A 16,905-nucleotide genomic window follows, 5' to 3' on the forward strand; every position below is an offset into this window, starting at 1 on the left:
CAGGACCCACTTGTTTTTCACCCAGGAGCAAGGATACATATGGCAGGGCTGCACCCATACCTCAAGTCCCTACCAGATTCCAACAAGGAAGACCTACAGGAGAAGAATGACTGCCCTGCTGGACCCCTGACCAGCACCTGGACACTGCACTCTGGAGGACTGCACCAGCTGCACACTTGTGCTTCACCACATTAAGGACTTTGCCTGGCTTCAACTGGTTCAAGGAGGGACTCCCTGTTTGCTACAGGTGAAAACTGTCTAACCAGAGTCCCCTGCACCAACTCTTGAAGAAACTGACCAGCTGGCCAGTGTCCAGTTGCCAAATTGGAGTTTGTGCCAGGTGCATTATGGGAGTTATAGTCTGCACCATCAAGGAGCATCTCAGAGCTTCTGGAACCTTGGGATAAGGCTGTGGACCTCAAAAGAACCTTAAAAGAACACCTGGCAGAAGATCCAGAAGTTTGGAGAACTGAAAAAAGCTCCATAAAGGGACTCAACCGCGACCTGGCCTGACTTGCAGATTTGTCCGGGTGAAGAAAATCTCAGAAAAAGTGACTACGTCCGAACATAGGAAGTTGAACGGGACCTCCAAGGCAGTGTATCCGGAGAGGGCTCCAGGGACGTCAGCCAAGATTCAGGTTTGCCCCGGTCAAAGGATTTTCATCTCGAAAAAACGACTACGTCCTAAGGTAAAAATCTCCACGAGGGCTCCCGGACCGCATATCCAATGAAGAGTTCCAGGAGGTCGGATTCGACTGGTGACTTGGTCCTGCTGAAGAAAATCTCCAGAAAAATGACTAGGTCCTAAGGTAAACTTTTGACCGAGGCCTCCCGCGAGCTGCAGCCGAGCACGGCTCCATCGTGGTCATCCTCAAACTTTGACTTTGCCCCGGTCGAGGTGCGACCAGATGACCAGATTGCCATTATTCATTTCTAAGACCTAAAAAGCATTAATTCTTTAAAAATTCATATCTCCAGTTCCCTTTATCTGATTTTATTCGTTTTGGTGTTATTGTAACGATAAACATGTAATCTGTTTTTTATAAATTGGTGTTGGATTTTTATTGTGTTTGTGTTTTACTTATTTACTGTTTTACGATTTTTAAATGCTTTACACATTTGTCTCTGAAGTTAAGCCTTGTCGCTCATTGCCAAACTGCCAAGGGTTGAGCTGGGTTTAATTTATTGAGACCTAACTGGACCTAAGTGGAGGTTAGTGGCCTATTGCTAAGTGTAGGTACTTACCTGCTCTTGCCAATAACCCATTTTCCAACAATCACACTAGACATAACAAATGGGTTTATTTCTTAAAGTTTAACATTCTTATTATTAGGAGGAGTCCACTTTGCATTCACACAATTACTTCAGGTGTATAAGAGTGGCCGCAAGGTATTCTCAGCAAGAAAAAGTGAACTGTTACAATGTGATTTGAGTGTAGTTTTATGTGTTGATGAGATATGCATACCATATGATGACATAAATGAACATTGACAACATAGTCACATTAGTTGTTAAAACAGGCTACAAACCTAAGTCTAGGAACTACAATATATGCTTTTTTCAATGTAATATTTTAGTCTATTATTATACACTGAATGAAAAAGATGTGGATCTAGAATCTTGAATAAAACTGGGACGCTTGAACCTCTATTATCTCTTAGAGATTGACAAGCATTCATGGGATTCCAGAATTTTGGCAAAAATGTATGCAGAACAAGTAAAACCCATGTATCAATTGATCATTAAGACATTTACCAGAACAGACTGGACAAATGAATGTACACGAACACCTAGAGGGTTATAAAGAGACCAGCTCACAATTACATATTTATGAACACAAGTAATATTCTTAATAATTTAGTAATCAGGTTTGCATCCAGTCAGTCAGGCTACCCTTATATCTTAAACAACAAAGGACATAACATACCTATTACCTACAAAAACGCATTTGTACAGAGCAGAAGATGGGTGGTTTGCTGCAATAAAGAAAATATCCATTGCTGTGCAAGTTGAAATTTTAAAAGAATATCTAATAGCCAAGGAAATAAAGTAATTGTGGTTGCACTCTTACCTTCCTTGGAATCTGAAACTAAAGCAAATATACCAACTTCAATAAATTGCCCTTGCTTTGGATGCTATGGGCAGTGAGTCAGATGAGTACAGATGAGCAATTTAAGTTTCACCTTACATTAAGAACACTGGTATTCCTAAGACACCATCTACAGAATAATTTCATGAGTATCATGGTTTTTTTAAACTGATGGATAATCACAGCCAGAAATGGTCACAAAACAGCAAAGCCCCAGAATTTGTATCTCAGAAGATTTAGATTCAGAGTTATCTGAATGTGAAACTATTCCATTGAACAAAATACTATGAGAAACATAACTTACACAGTGTGAAAAGTTTCCAAAAGAGACTTTCTTGTAAATTAATGGATAAACGTCAGTGTTTAAAGGTTCAGAGGAATATACAAAGCAAACTTGGACTTATGCCTGACTCACATTTACAGTAATGTCACTGATAATTTGGAGTATAATGGCGGTTTTCCTTATGAGGATTGTGCATGGACAATAAGCAGTAAAAACAGAGAATCCAGTTACATTACTTTAAATGTTAAACAAACAAAATTAAGTAGAAAGAGTTATCAGGGAAGTCTCTTGTAAAAATACGATAGGCAGTACACTGCAAGATTGAGTCTTTCTGGGAAGAATTAGAATATCAAGGACAGGCAGAGACTATCCAATTCCCCTACACCTTTTGTTTTCATTTAGATGACATCCTGCCTCCACGTTCTTTTTCTGATGAATAGCATGAAGTCATTTTGAAGAGTCTACTCACAGAAATAGAGACATGCTACTTCAATGTACATTGCTGATCCTCATCTTACATTGGAAAGTCATAAACAAATATTTTGATACAATCAGTTTGGTGATTAATGTATGCATGTATTGAATGCAACAAGAATAATATTTCAGTATCAGCAATTGGATCATTGGTCAATTCCAATATTGGGGAATATGCATGAATTTTAAGCAAATTTCCCTTTGTTCAGGTCCCTGTTAAGAAATCAAACTATTGTTGAAACATATTTTTATAATGCAAATGAACAAATCTTAGGTGTGTTCATTTTTAGAAAAAAATTGATTTACCCATTTGAGTTCTTGGATGAATATATTGGGAGGCATTTTATCAATTGGAATAAAATTAAAACAAACAAAATCTTCTTGGGGAACTAAAATCTGGCAAATTCACAGAACAGATGCATTAAGTCCTGTATGTTACTTTTCTAACTAATTTAATTCCTGGATGTTACTGTCCAGCAAATAAAATGTTCATGTTTTGGTAATGTTGATGAATTGTTAATGCCATCAATACCTTACCATAATTATTCTATTTGTTTTCATTGGACATGGGAAAGAGCATTATGTAGTGATAAGATGCACACAATGATTCCTCATGGCATGTTTAAGAATATGTTACCAGAATTTGGAAAAACTGGTGTGTGCAATTCACAAACAAATGAATGTTAGAAGAGATGTACTAATAGTTTGTCAGGGCAGGTGGCAAACCAAATACACAAGAGGTACAATAAAATTACAATATAGCAAACATTGCCAAAGACGTGTTCATAATTGCTCATTAGATGTTGTAGAGCAACACCTAACATGAAAACGTATATGTTTGATTTCCTCAATGGTCCAAAATGACAAAGAAGAATGTAACGTGGCTTAAATGCTTTAAAAACATCACTCTTTTTAAACAGATATTTTTTTGTTGTAATGAATCAAACAGACATAACAGGGGCCAAAGGTAATTGTAAATTATAAATATGAACAAAAATAAAAATAATTGGAATTTTAGAAATAATGAAGAATGGCTGACATATTACAAGGTACACAGAAAATTGCTGTTCACAATACAGGGGTTACATGAATTTAGTGACTGAGTGATCTGTTCTCAAAACATAATTTAGTGCTATAATCAGTAGGTGAATATTATGCAATTCATGTTATGGATAGTGTAAATAAAATGTAGTTACTGTAAACAATATATCCACCTTCTTTTATTGAAGGTACAGAAACGTTATTTCACGCATTTAACACAACAGGCATAGGATGTATAAAAACAGCCGTAAAGGGTATACTAGAAATATTGAAGAACACATAACCAGCTTTGCATACTGAAGTGTATATACTTTCTTTTACCAGATTGGTTAATAGTGAGTGAAATTAGATCAATTGTAATTGATGTTAAAGAAATAAAGAAACTGTAGATCAAAGATGGTGTTCCAAGATTCAGTAAGTTGACTGAGGAAATGAGTAGCCTTCAACCGACAGGTATAAAGTAACATGATCTTATTGAGCATTTATAAACTGTGACCCTGTGGAACAAGTGAAAGTTGAAACTAGAAGCTCCCTTAACCCACTGAAGGATAGCACCATGAAGCAATATGGATTGAGGCACAGAGGAACAGGTTTAAAGACACTGAGCCCCTCATTATGACTTTGGCGGCCGGAAAAGGCCGTCTGCCGAAGTCCTGCGGTCCTTCCCTTCTCCTTCCTGCGGCCCATATTACGAGTTTCCTGCTGGGTCAGCAGGCGGAAACAGAGTTTCAGCTTGCTGGCCCAGCGGGCAACAGCCCACAACATTGACACTGGCTCATAATTGAGCCGGCGGCAATGTTGCGGTGCGTAGGGTGCACCCGAACCTGTCGTGCTGAATCTGTCGCGCTGAATCTATCGCTAGGTGCATGGGCAGTGCAGGGCCCCCCATGGCGCCCTCTGCACCATGTCTCCCCCAGTCTTTACATGGCGGTGCTACTGCCATGCAAAAGCTGGAAGAGAGGGGACTCGTAATCCCCAGGAGGTCCTGGTGGATCAGGACCGCCGGCACTGCCAGCCCTCCTGTGGAGGGGAAATGGCAGTGCCGGCGGACCAACTGTGGCGCAGCCGCCACCATGACCCCGTCTTCAGACCACCAGAGTCATAATGAGGCCCTGAGTTTTTATTGTTTTAATGAAACCAATACTAGACAGGACATTACATTATACTGCGCAAACATAAAGGACACATGTAATAAACTGTTAAGCTGCTGATCATAGTACAAGACAGGGGTTTTGTGTATGGCTGTGCTTTACTGGTAATACATACATGTTACATACAAGTTCATCCTAATTGTTTGCCAACATGACATTACTAACCATTTTCAGAACAGGTGTCCCATGCATAGAGCATAGAAAACTAATATTCTAATTGTTTTTTCAGGCATTGTTTTCAGAGCTATAAGTTGACAATAACAATTTTTGTTCTCTGAAAGCTTCAGGACTATGTGCATGATTAGAGGTTTAAGGCCATCTGGCCTTGCACATATCATGCTTGGAAGGAAATACAAATGATAACAATTGCCTGCTTTCTTAATGCTCTGTCACAACAGCACTGCTATCATTCCGGAGCAATGATACAAAAAGCTGCGCAGGAGTTTCACTCCACTCTTCATGGAAAGCCACTGGAGGAGAAGGTATAAGGAGTACCAAGGATTTGGGTGTGAGAGGCACAACAACTGTTTGCTAAGGAGCCATGCCGACTACAGTCCCAGTTGTTTATGAAGATATACAGAATTGTTTACATGGCTAGGCATATAAATGTGTGATGTAAAATATTTGATATATTTTTAATATTCACTGTGTTTTATATCTTGACTGCAGAAATACTGCAACCTTTAATCGTAAAATATCAACAACTGTCTTTATATGTATATATATATATATATATATATATATATATATATATATATATATATATATATAAAAAACACCATCTCCAGATAATAGTTAATGTACAAATGTTGTCTTCCTCCTAACACTCCTTACCTGAATATGCTTTACTTGCTGTAGTGTGGCGTCAGAGACATCTGCCCATTCTCCTTTTGTCTGAAGAAGATATGTCACATACAAATTCTCTTTGGATTTAGGAGATCTACCTCGGTGTGCACCCTGAGGTTTGGGGCTACGGAAACATCTATACTGATATGAAGATAAGAAACCAGAGCTCTGCCACAGAATTCCTCCTCTTGGGCTTCCAGAGTAGCCCAGAGCAGCAGATCCTTCTTTTCTTCATCTTCTTCTCTATGTATACAGTCATCTTACTTGGAAACCTGACAATATTTATTGTCATCAGGACAGACTCTCGACTTCACACACCAATGTACTTTTTTTTTAGCATCCTGGCCTGTGTAGATGTTTGTTTCACATCTATGACAATGCCAAAGCTGTTGGTGGACCTCCTATCTGTGAAGAGGACCATATCTTTCTCTGCCTGCATTGCCCAGTTAAATTTTTTTGTTTCATTTGGCAATATGGACAGTTTCATGTTGGGAATAATGGGGTTTGATCGTTACATGGCAATTTGTCATCCATTACATTATGTGCAGGTTATGACAACGCGGTTCTGTGTATCACTTGTGAGCTGTACCTGGGTGATTGTCTCTTTACATGCATCAGTGCATAGCGTCTTAGCATCCAAATTAGTCTATTGTGACTCTAATGAAATCCATCACTACTTTTGTGATATCCCACCTCTTCTAAAGCTATCCTGTTCAGACACCACAATTAATGAGCTTGTTCTCTCCACTGAGACCACTGCAATTGTGTTAGCTCCCTTACTTTGTATTGTAATTTCTTATGGTCAGATCGCTATAGTCATTATCAAAATTAAGTCCTCCCAAGGAAGGAAGAAAGCCTTTTCCACCTGTTTCTCCCATCTAACATCCACAACCCTTTTCTATGGGCCAGTACTTTTTACATACGTTCGTCCATCCTCAGTCTACTCACTTGATAAGGGCATATGGATAAGTGTAATGTATTGCATGGTGACTTCTATGCTGAACCCATTTGTTTACAGTATCAGAAATAATGATGTCAAAGAGGCTTTTAAGAAGTTGAGAGGTACATTGATAAGTTCTCAATAATTGTTTGCTGAAAAAAGAGGAAAGACCTTGTGCTCTGTTATGCACACAATTATATAATTTATGTGTGAGTGTGATTTTAAATTTCTTTAAATTTAGTTTTATTGATTTTGGCAAATACAACTGCACACTTGTACATTACAAAATGTTGGGTCAATATGTGCAAGTGCATAAGGCAATATAAGAAAATCAAAAATGTTCCTCAGTGGCTGTATCCCATTTAAATGTATGATGCCTCCACAACCGACTGGGGAACCCGATGCTCCAAGCCATAGCCAAATCCTGGTTACGTGCCCACCGACTTTTCTCAGTGAACACCTGCCTTCATGACCAGGTGCCCTTGTGGGGCAATGCCGGCCTCCAAATCAGTGGAGAGGTGTTAGGGGAGTGTGGCATGCTGTAGGGATTCTTAACCCTCCAACATATAATCGCCCAAGGGATCCTCAAGCCCTTTGGGGTACAGAGGGAGGAATTCGGCCTCCCACTCAGTCAGTATAGGCAGTACCTTCAGTTGTATCACTGTGTCACTCGTCGCCTGGGCCCCTGGCCCTGGACTCTCCTGCCCTCCATGATGATCTCATCCCTAAGGGCATAGGGACACGTCCAGGGGGTAATGTCCAGCTTTTGCAGCCTCCTGCCCTAAAACTTATATCCTGTGCCCCTGATAGACAGAGTGTGCAACAAATGGCAGACTCGCCTCCAGGTGAAGTATGAGCTAGAGGACTGGGCGAAACTCCTGCAGGCTCTGGGCAGAGGAGCCAGGGAAGCCTGGCTTAAGATTTCTGTCTTTTTAAATCATTGCATGACTGGCACGGGACTCTGGTGAAGCTATGGGCAGCACAGTTGCTGCACCACTCTAATTCCTGGTGCTGCGACAATACCCGCTGCAACCTGGTTCACGTCCTTTGTGACTGCCCCCAGAGTCGGACCATTTTGGGAGGCAGTTGGTGCCATGCTTAGAGAGGTTTTGGCAATTCCATTGCCGTTGGCTCAACCCATGATTCTTCCTATGAGTTTGTGAATGTCCCAACCTTGTCTCTCTGTGAATGCCGGTTCCTCCATATGGCGACATCTAAGAACCACATCCTTTGAAACTTGCAGTCCCCCTCCCCACACATGTTGGATGGCTCTCGGCCATGCACCAGGCCACCTCATACAAGCGAATCATTTATAACCAACAAGACAATACAGAGGCATCCTTCTTCCAAGGAGAAAGGTGCTGAGCTTCCAACGATGGCTGCACAGCTGGTGGACCTGCTGGGTTACTGGGGTTTCCCCGAGCTCTGGTCCTGCACCCATAGCCACTTTTTAGGTCAATGTCACCCCTGCAGACCTGTTTCACCTCCTGCGCCCCTATCTGCCCCCTTGTGCACTTTCCTTACCCTCTTTCCCACTCCTCACCCTCTTTTTTTCTTTTTGCCCCTTCTGCCTTTCTGCTCTTCCCTCTCCTTCCTTCTCCTTTCCCCACCCTATTTTTCTTTTCCTCTCTCTCTCCTCCCCCTTGCTCCTTTTTTCCCTTCTTCTCCTCCCTCTCCTCTCACCCCTGCCCGTTTCTCTGACCCTGGGTCTGGGGAGCCTCTTCCTTTCCATTCACCCTGCTCCACTCACCGCCTCCCCTTTATCCCCCCCATGAGACTCCTCCCCCTCCTCTGTTTTCCTCTTGCTGTCTGATTGCTCACTTTACATTGGATGTCCTGGGCTCAGATGTTACTGCTGTGCTGTGTCCTACTAATGTACCATGTGTGCCCTTGTGTTTTCTGGATCCTAAGGGTGGCTGTTGCATTTTACTGACTGGTGTACCCTGTTGCTGTTTTTTTTCTCCCCTGTTAATATCAAATAATGTATTGTACAACTAAAATCTAAAATGTTGTCAAATTGTACCATGTTTCATCATGTGGTTCTTTGATTGTTTTAACTAACATATTGAGGTTAGCTGAGATTATTTGACTGTACTCTTGCTCTCCTATCAGATATATTTGTGCTCCTGGGGTTGGTGTCTGCACTGTCTCCAAAAAACTAAATACATTTTGCATTTATAGCTCTACGTATGTTAAGAAACTTTAACTCGTGGCCTAAAGTTACTGTCTGAAAACAATGCGGTAAAGAGTAAACTCTCTTCATAGAGTGAATACTGTTTACAGTACAAACTTTTCTGATCATATCAACTTCTTTTATCATTGTAGCTTTGATGACTGTCAGGGGTTCAATACGGATAACAGCTGTCCATAGTAGGGCATTTGATGTGGAACAGACGTTCAGCATTCCTGCTTTCTCTGAAAAGCTGTATACAAAATGAACACCGTATGCAATAAAGGTTTCCCATATATCTGCGGTTGGTTTTTAATGTGCACTCTGCTACCCCTAAAGTGTGTGCTATAGGATCAATGTGACAGATAACCCATGCTTTCTACACCTAAAGGAGTTGTTTCTGTGATGGCATTAATAGAGCCTCATACTGTTCTGACATATTTTGTATTCAGTTTCAGAGCACTAATGCCATACCCTTTCTAGAGCAATGTGTACAAAAGAAGCTTGGATTATGTCATCAGTGATGTCATTAGTGATCTCAGTGCCGAACTACATGAACTAAAACCTTCGCCTTTTCCGTGCACTGCTTTTACCCTTTTATCTCCGTTATACCATCAAAAATATTATTATTTACAATAATAGTTATGTCATTGCAAATTATATCTTTTGTGAGAACACAATGCACGGTGAAGTGTTGAGTTGTCATTAATAAACTATCACTACAGAGCTGAATACACTGTTTATAGAGGTGTGTGAGTTATAATAGAGACAGCAGATGTTTATATCTGCAAAATTGACTTCTCCAGAAGCTCAACATTGTTTTGGGTGTCTACGGGATGCAGGGGCCTTTCCTGCTATATCTGGTGGTTGTTGGACAGTTGTTGGACAGCCTTTGCTACATGTAATAGAAATATTCAGACACCAAAATAACCAAGATTATAAAAATATTTTATTGAGATGCATTTTAATAATTAAGATCCTTCCATATTTTACATCATTTGAAACGTGTGATGATATTGGGAAGTATTAGGGCTAAAGTGCTTATGTTTTATGTTTAATTGTTATGCTGTCAGTTTGACAAATTCAGTTGGACTGACTTTTTATAATGCACTTTTCATTCCGTGTTAGGAACTCAGGGCTAGTTTTAAGGTTTAGAGTAAAGGTACCCCAGTTAGAGGGTTAGTGATGACTGAGGAATAGACCTTTAGAGGGACCTCCAGGGGTTCATGTGTACTTTTAACAGGTTACTTGACCCGTGCAATCTTTCTTTTGTGGCACCCCTGTAGGTTGTCAGGGTCCTTAGAGAGTGTCACCAAGGTATTCCAGTCGCCACTTTGTAAATATTTCTTAATTTGTGCTTAGTAGTGTACGAAATAAAGGACTTTCATTTATATAAAAACAGTCATGGATTATATAGTGATGTATTACGTGTTGTTCATTGTTGTGTTGCCTGCTCTGCCCTGCTACCTTGAGAGTCGATGCTAAAAAGAGGCGCTTGGTTCCACCTTTTAGACATCTGCAACATGCATGCCCCTAGCAGCAAAAAGTCCCTGGTTGTTAGAGAATTAGAGCCTACTACCACCTGCATGCTCCTGAGTTCTAATACTAAGATTGACAACTTAAAGGATGCTGATCACATGGGGACTCCCCATGGCATTCCCTCATTTCTTGAAGTATCGCCTGTGAGTGCTGAAATCATAATTGGCAGCAAACCAGAGCCTGAACAGGTTTGGTATCTTTTCATCTGAAAGATCCTATGTTCTATTTTGAATTCACTATCTGTGAAATTCGAGGTTTAAGACTTTTAGTATTCAAATTCAAAAGAATTTTATGCAGAAATGTCAATGGCAATGATTTTCTTCCTTTCTGGTTTCTGTATTCGAAAGCGATTAGATTTATTTTCTTTGCTGAGACTTTCTTTACTTTTATTATATTATAGCTCATGTGTGATGTACTTAACTCTTCTAGCTAAGCCCTGATTCCATCTTTGACTCTGAGCCCTAAACTGAGTTTGCTTTTACGTGGTGCAATAATACTGATGCCAATCAATGTTGAGACAGAGACAGAAATCCCCCTACTCCTCAGTCAGTTATTATTTTGTTAATAGAACAAACTCCTTTTTAGAGTGTGTGTTTCAGTAAAATAAAACATTTTTTTCTGATAAAGGCCACAGATATTTGCTTACAGTCTGTTCAACGTACCGCCACACAGAAAGAGATCCCACTGAGCTGGCAGAATCACTGATTGTGGAGGACAGACTTCTGCCATTGGAGGGGAAATCAGAACCTGCATTGACCTGGCACATTCTAAAGGCTGCCCTAATTCAATGTAGGCTTTTTTCACTGTAACCAGTTCAGACATGGTAGCAAATTATTTCACTGTGTCACCATTCATTTCATACTAAGGACATGGAACTCAAAACTTATGAGAATGGTGCTGTAACATGTCCTTGGTGGTACATATACCAGCGATGAATGCAACCATTTTTTACCACTGTATTACGTAAGCAGATTGGTTAAGGTGGGAAATTATGGCAAGAATATCTGTACATATTTAATCATACAGTCTACAGCTGAGGTCGAGAAGACCACAAAAATACAGCATTACAATAACACGTCAGAATAACAGCAAAATAGCACAGAAAGGTAAAATAAAAACATAATCATGCAGTAATAACATTTAAACAAAGAAGACTACAAGGAGACATGATGTTGCCCTTAGATTACCTCAGAGCCCACTGAGAAGATGATTTGGGCATTCCTATTCCAGAAGAGGACTGGAAATATATCCTGAAGCACATACCCAGGGTTTCCAGAAATGCCCAATAATAAACATTAATTTCTATGCATTGCATAGAGCGTATCTCACCACTGGAAGAATTAATCAGTATTTTGTAGTGGAGAGTGTCAGGTGCCTGAGATGTTGGGAGGTAGGCGCTGAGATTTTCTACGTTTCTTAATTGTGTGAAGTTAGCAGATTATTGGGAGAGCATTACTGGAACAATGGCCAAGGTTACTGAGCAGAAAATATTGTGCACTCCAGGGCACTGCCTGTTAAGTTGTTTCCTGCACACTGCTAAAACTAAGTGGTCAAGACACACAGTTGGGAGGGAAGAACTAGGGGTGGGAGAGTTGCTATTATATTGTTATGCAAAGTAGATTGGAGGGAAATGGACCAAGAGGCCTCGCAATATGTAGGAAGATGTACTGTTGTTATCACACACCTCTTGCAAACTCTTATATGCTGTTCTCATTATTGATGGACTGTATGTAAGTTGAAAAGTCAATTACATTTGTTGAAAAAAAACAATAACATTGTAACAACTATACAACACAATATATTGCAACAAATGCAACAAACCAGCAATTTGACCACAGTGACACCACAAAATGCAACTTAACAACATGAAACAGCAAACTAATATGTCACACCAGCACAATAAATGTATACACCAAAGGAAAACAACATAACAGCAGTAATTTGAATTCTGCTGTATCATGTTATTTTTTTTCTGGTGTTTTGGTGGTTCTATGCCGTGGTAATGTGATTTGGTTGTGTTTTTATTATGTTTTTCTGTTTTGTTGCTTTGCTTTGTTGCACATTGCAGCACTGTTATAAAAGTGTGCTATTGTGTTGTATTCCAATCACTTTCATTTGCAAGAACAGCACATCAAGGGCTTAAGCAGTTTTTTGGACGGGTCATGATGTCAATATGTATTATATGAAATAAAGTAACCCTTGCACTGCAGTATAATTATAGGATATTGCAAAGCCAAGCATCCACTTATGGTTTCCCAGATCATGAAGGCTCAATGAGTTTTTGGTACAAGAGGTAGAGAAGAAGAGAACTTAGTTACAGGATTTATTTCCTGGTGATGACCAATTGTACGCCAGGGCGACAGAGAAGATTTATAAATGACAGCCAATCTGGTGGTCATTTACAAAGCACTGCCAGGAAAAGCCATCACAGTGCATTTCACTGTTTGGTGCAGGGTTCCATAAGAAGGAAGGAGCCCTGCGCCACGGAGTGTTCCTTTTTATTTTCAACAAGAAAATCCCAAAAAAGGATTTTCTTTTTTAAAATATAAAAGAATACTTTTCCCTCAACATTTGAGTACTCTCTTATGGTATAGGGGGCAGTTAGCAGTTTTCACTGCCCCTTACCCCCAGGGTTTTCCTGGCAGTGTCGAGCACTGAAAACTGACCTGTAACTCTACCCATCTAAATTACTTGGGTGGAATTAGAGGTTTGCCTCTCATGGCCCTTACTCCACAGGGCTGTTGTAGAGGGTTAATCAAGGTGGGGACAGAGTCGTCTCTGCTGTGATTAAACTTATAGTCTGCGTATATGTAAATTTGGAGGATGGAACATTATCTTGGAGGTATGTTTGCTCCATCACCACAGAGCTTGCATACCACCAACATATAAATCAGACTCTTATTTTGCCTAATAGAAAGCTTCAACTAACAGCTGTTCCCACCTGGGATCTCAGGGTTGACTTGGAGTCTAAGTTCACCCTTACTTTTTTTTCACCTTGTCAGATCCTGTAAACCGTAAACTAAAAATTGTTGGGACTTTTAGAAATCTACATTTGGATCTGCCTTCAGTGGCGAACAAGTTGAAAAGATGCGCTTGGATATAACCAAAGATGTTTTAAGAATATCACTAGGTTTGTGCATGGGGGAGGGTCCTTGAAAATGCAACTTAAGCCTGGGAGTTACATATCTGTAATAATTTGGACACTTAGGTGTCCCATAAAAGGGAACAAAGGAAGGTGCGATAGTTATTTGAACGGTGTATGTGAACTCAGGATGGTACACTCAAGGGTCACTGTGTCAGAAAACAAGGAGCAAATCAATGCTTGGCCCATTGTCTGTTCAATTTATCAACTTTCTAATAGAAAAGCAGCAAAAATGGTGCACATAGAGTTTTTTTTCCTTCACTAGATCTTTGTAAAGATTGTAATTTGCTTTTTTGGTGTCCTTTTTTGGTCCTCATTAATGATCTGCATATATTCATAAAATACTTTGTAAACAAAAAACAAGAAATTGGTAGATGAGGAAAGGGAAGTTAAAGGATGAAAAGCAGAATTTATCTTTTGAAACGATAAATATTTGTAGTTGAGCTTACCATGCAGACGTTTAATCTTTTGTAGTGGTAATTGCTAAGAAGGTGTGCCCTTTCTTAATTTATCAATAATGGTATGGTGTAGTCATCTTCTTTGATGAAAAGAGGAAAAGTGCTGAATGATCTCAAGCGACTGGACGCCTTGAGTGGATCAAGAAAGTGTTGTTGGAGTGAGTAAAAAGAGCTTATAGTTCTGGTGTGGATGTAATTGTCACAATTAAATAATGGAAATAATGTTCTGAGGAACACCACCACACATATCCGTTAGAAAAAAACTCCTTTTAAATTAATAAACGGAAGGAAGGCTTTATTTGAACTGTTTTTTAATGTGGATGTGGCAGGCCAAGGGAATAACAGAAATGGTGGATTGGCTTTATGAGACGGCTATTTGGTTAGAATGACTTTTGAAACTACAATAGTGTGCTAGAGCAAACAAAAGAATCTTGGGTGTATGCTGGAAATCAGTTATGGGAAAATGATTAACCAAAACCCATGATCTGGTTGAAATAGAAGTATTGAGAAGTAATTTAGTAAGGGTACCATGCAACCAGCGGTGGAGTGTACAGTGGTTTGCTAAACCCTATTTGTGCTTTATCATAAATAATTTGACATATATGTAAAGTATAAATATTATGGCCCTCATTATAGCCCTCTCGGTCAGTGATAAAGTGGCGGTAAAACGGCCAACAGGCCGGCAGTAAAAAAAATGGAATCATGACCACGGCGGAAACCGCCGTTACAAACAGCCACTTTAACACACCCAATGCCACGTCGGTAGCAACAAACACCACAGTCGTAGCCGCCAACAGCCAGGCTGAAGACAATGTACCGCCCACAGCATTACAACATGCCTATCTGCCAGCTTTTCTGGGGTGGTACCAATGCCATCAAAAGCACGGAGGAAACAGAACACTGAAGGGAAACGACTCACCTCTCGACACTCAAGGAAGAACCACAACACCATGGAGCCCGAGCTGCACTTTTTCCCAATGCTGGTGTACCTTCTCATACACCAGGAACACAAAAGCCGCCGAAGACGACAATGGTGAGTACTACACCTAGCACACAAGGGAGGGGGGGAGGAAAAAGAGAGTGACACACACACACAACATGCAACACCCCCACCCACACCCCCAACACCATAACCACAAATAGATGCAACAACATTACATATTCACCCTGTAACCCTCAGGAATAACGCAAGGACAAAAGAAATGGATTAAAATGAGTGTAATAGTACAATTTTAGATAAATACGTCTTTAAACAATGAACAGTATGTACAATATATACAATGTATACCAAAGGAGGGATAATGCCCACTCAAAAATGTCCGTGGCCCACTGGGCTATAACACAGAGGCCAAGGCCACACTTGACTCCTGCCTCAATACGGCGAGAACACTGCAGGGGCATCAGGTCGAAAACACACAGGCACCTCAGGGGGACAGGGAATGGGGGGCACCTCAGCCGGAAGATGGTACAAGGCCACTAGCCTGGACGGGGCCCCATGCGCACTGCTTGCTCCTGGGGAGTGTAAAGCCACAGTCTCTCAAGTGGGTGGTTTGCCCACTGCTTGGTCCTGGGGAGTGCAAAGCCACAGTCTCTCTAGTGAATGCCTTCTTCCACCTGATTCTGGAGGGGGCCTTGTGCCCAGTGTGCTTCGTCCTGGCTAGGAGGGGCTGAGTGTATGGCTTCTTCCACTGGTTCTAAAGTGGGCCTTGTGCCCAATGTGCTGCATCCTGGCAAAGAGGGGCTGAGTGGATGCCTTCTTCCACTGGTTCTGGAGGGGGCCTTGTGCCCAGTGTGCTTCATCCTGGCAAGGAGGGGCTGAGTGGATGTCTTCTTCCACTGGTTCTGGAGGGGACCTTGTGCCGAGTGTACAGCATCCTGGCAAGGAGGAGCTGAGTGGATGGCTTCTTCCACTGGTTCTGGAGGGGGCCTTGTGCCCAGTGTGCTTCATCCTGGATGGGGCAAGGTCACAGGCTCTCACCTGTGTGTCACACTGACAGGTGTTACAGGGGCCAGGATGCACTGCAGCCCATGTAGTCACCACTACACACTGCTCGCCTGCGGTGACGGCTGCTCAGTGGATGCCAGTTGCGCTGCAGGTGGAGGTGCTGGCAGTGATGGTGGTAGCCTCCAGGCTTTCACCTGCAGCCTCAGACGGCTGCCCACTGGGGCTGCTGCTGCTGGCAGTGGTGCTGCTGCTGGCGGTGCATGTGGCAGTGCTGGCCGCGGTGCAGGTGGTGGTGCTGGCAGTGGTGGTAGCCTTCACCTGCAGCCTCGGACGGCTGCCCACTGGGGCTGCTGCTGCTGGCAGTGGTGCTGCTGGCCACGGTGCAGGTGGCGGTGCTGGCAGTGGTGTGGTAGCCTCCAGGCCTTCACCTGCAGCCTCGGACGGCTACCCACTGGGCTGCTGCTGCTGGCAGTGGTGCTGCTCGCTGTGGTGCATGTGGCGGTGCGGGCCGCAGTACAGGTGGCGGTGCTGCCCGCGGTGCAGGTGGTGGTGCTGGCAGTGGTGGTGGTAGCCTCCAGGCCTTCACCTGCAGCCTCGGACGGCTGAAGTGCCATGGCTGGTGTTGTGTGCCCCTTCCTGCCCTTGGCAGATGATGGTGCCTCCTTGCTTCTGCCAGCTGGTGTCTTTTTCTTGCCCTTGCTGGCTGGTGATGCCTCCTTCCCCTTGCTTGCTCATGTCCCCTTCTTGTCCTTGCTAGGTGGTGAACCCTTCTTGGCCTTGGCAGGTGGTGCTGGCACACTGGCTGGGCTGACGGGTGACTCCTTGGA

The 16,905-nt window shown here is 42.0% G+C and overlaps 1 protein-coding gene across 1 annotated transcript; it reads left to right on the forward strand.

Annotated features, from left to right (window-relative positions):
* Nucleotides 1-6,030: 6,030 nt before the first annotated feature.
* Nucleotides 6,031-6,969, forward strand: LOC138267067 (olfactory receptor 1f45-like). The gene has a single exon (XM_069215914.1). The coding sequence runs from the start codon at nt 6,031-6,033 to the stop codon at nt 6,967-6,969; it is 939 nt and encodes a 312-aa protein (XP_069072015.1).
* The last annotated feature ends 9,936 nt before the right edge of the window (nt 6,970-16,905 follow it).

This window comes from Pleurodeles waltl, chromosome 12, assembly GCF_031143425.1.
Source record: "Pleurodeles waltl isolate 20211129_DDA chromosome 12, aPleWal1.hap1.20221129, whole genome shotgun sequence".
In the NCBI taxonomy this organism is placed as follows: Eukaryota; Metazoa; Chordata; class Amphibia; order Caudata; family Salamandridae; genus Pleurodeles; species Pleurodeles waltl.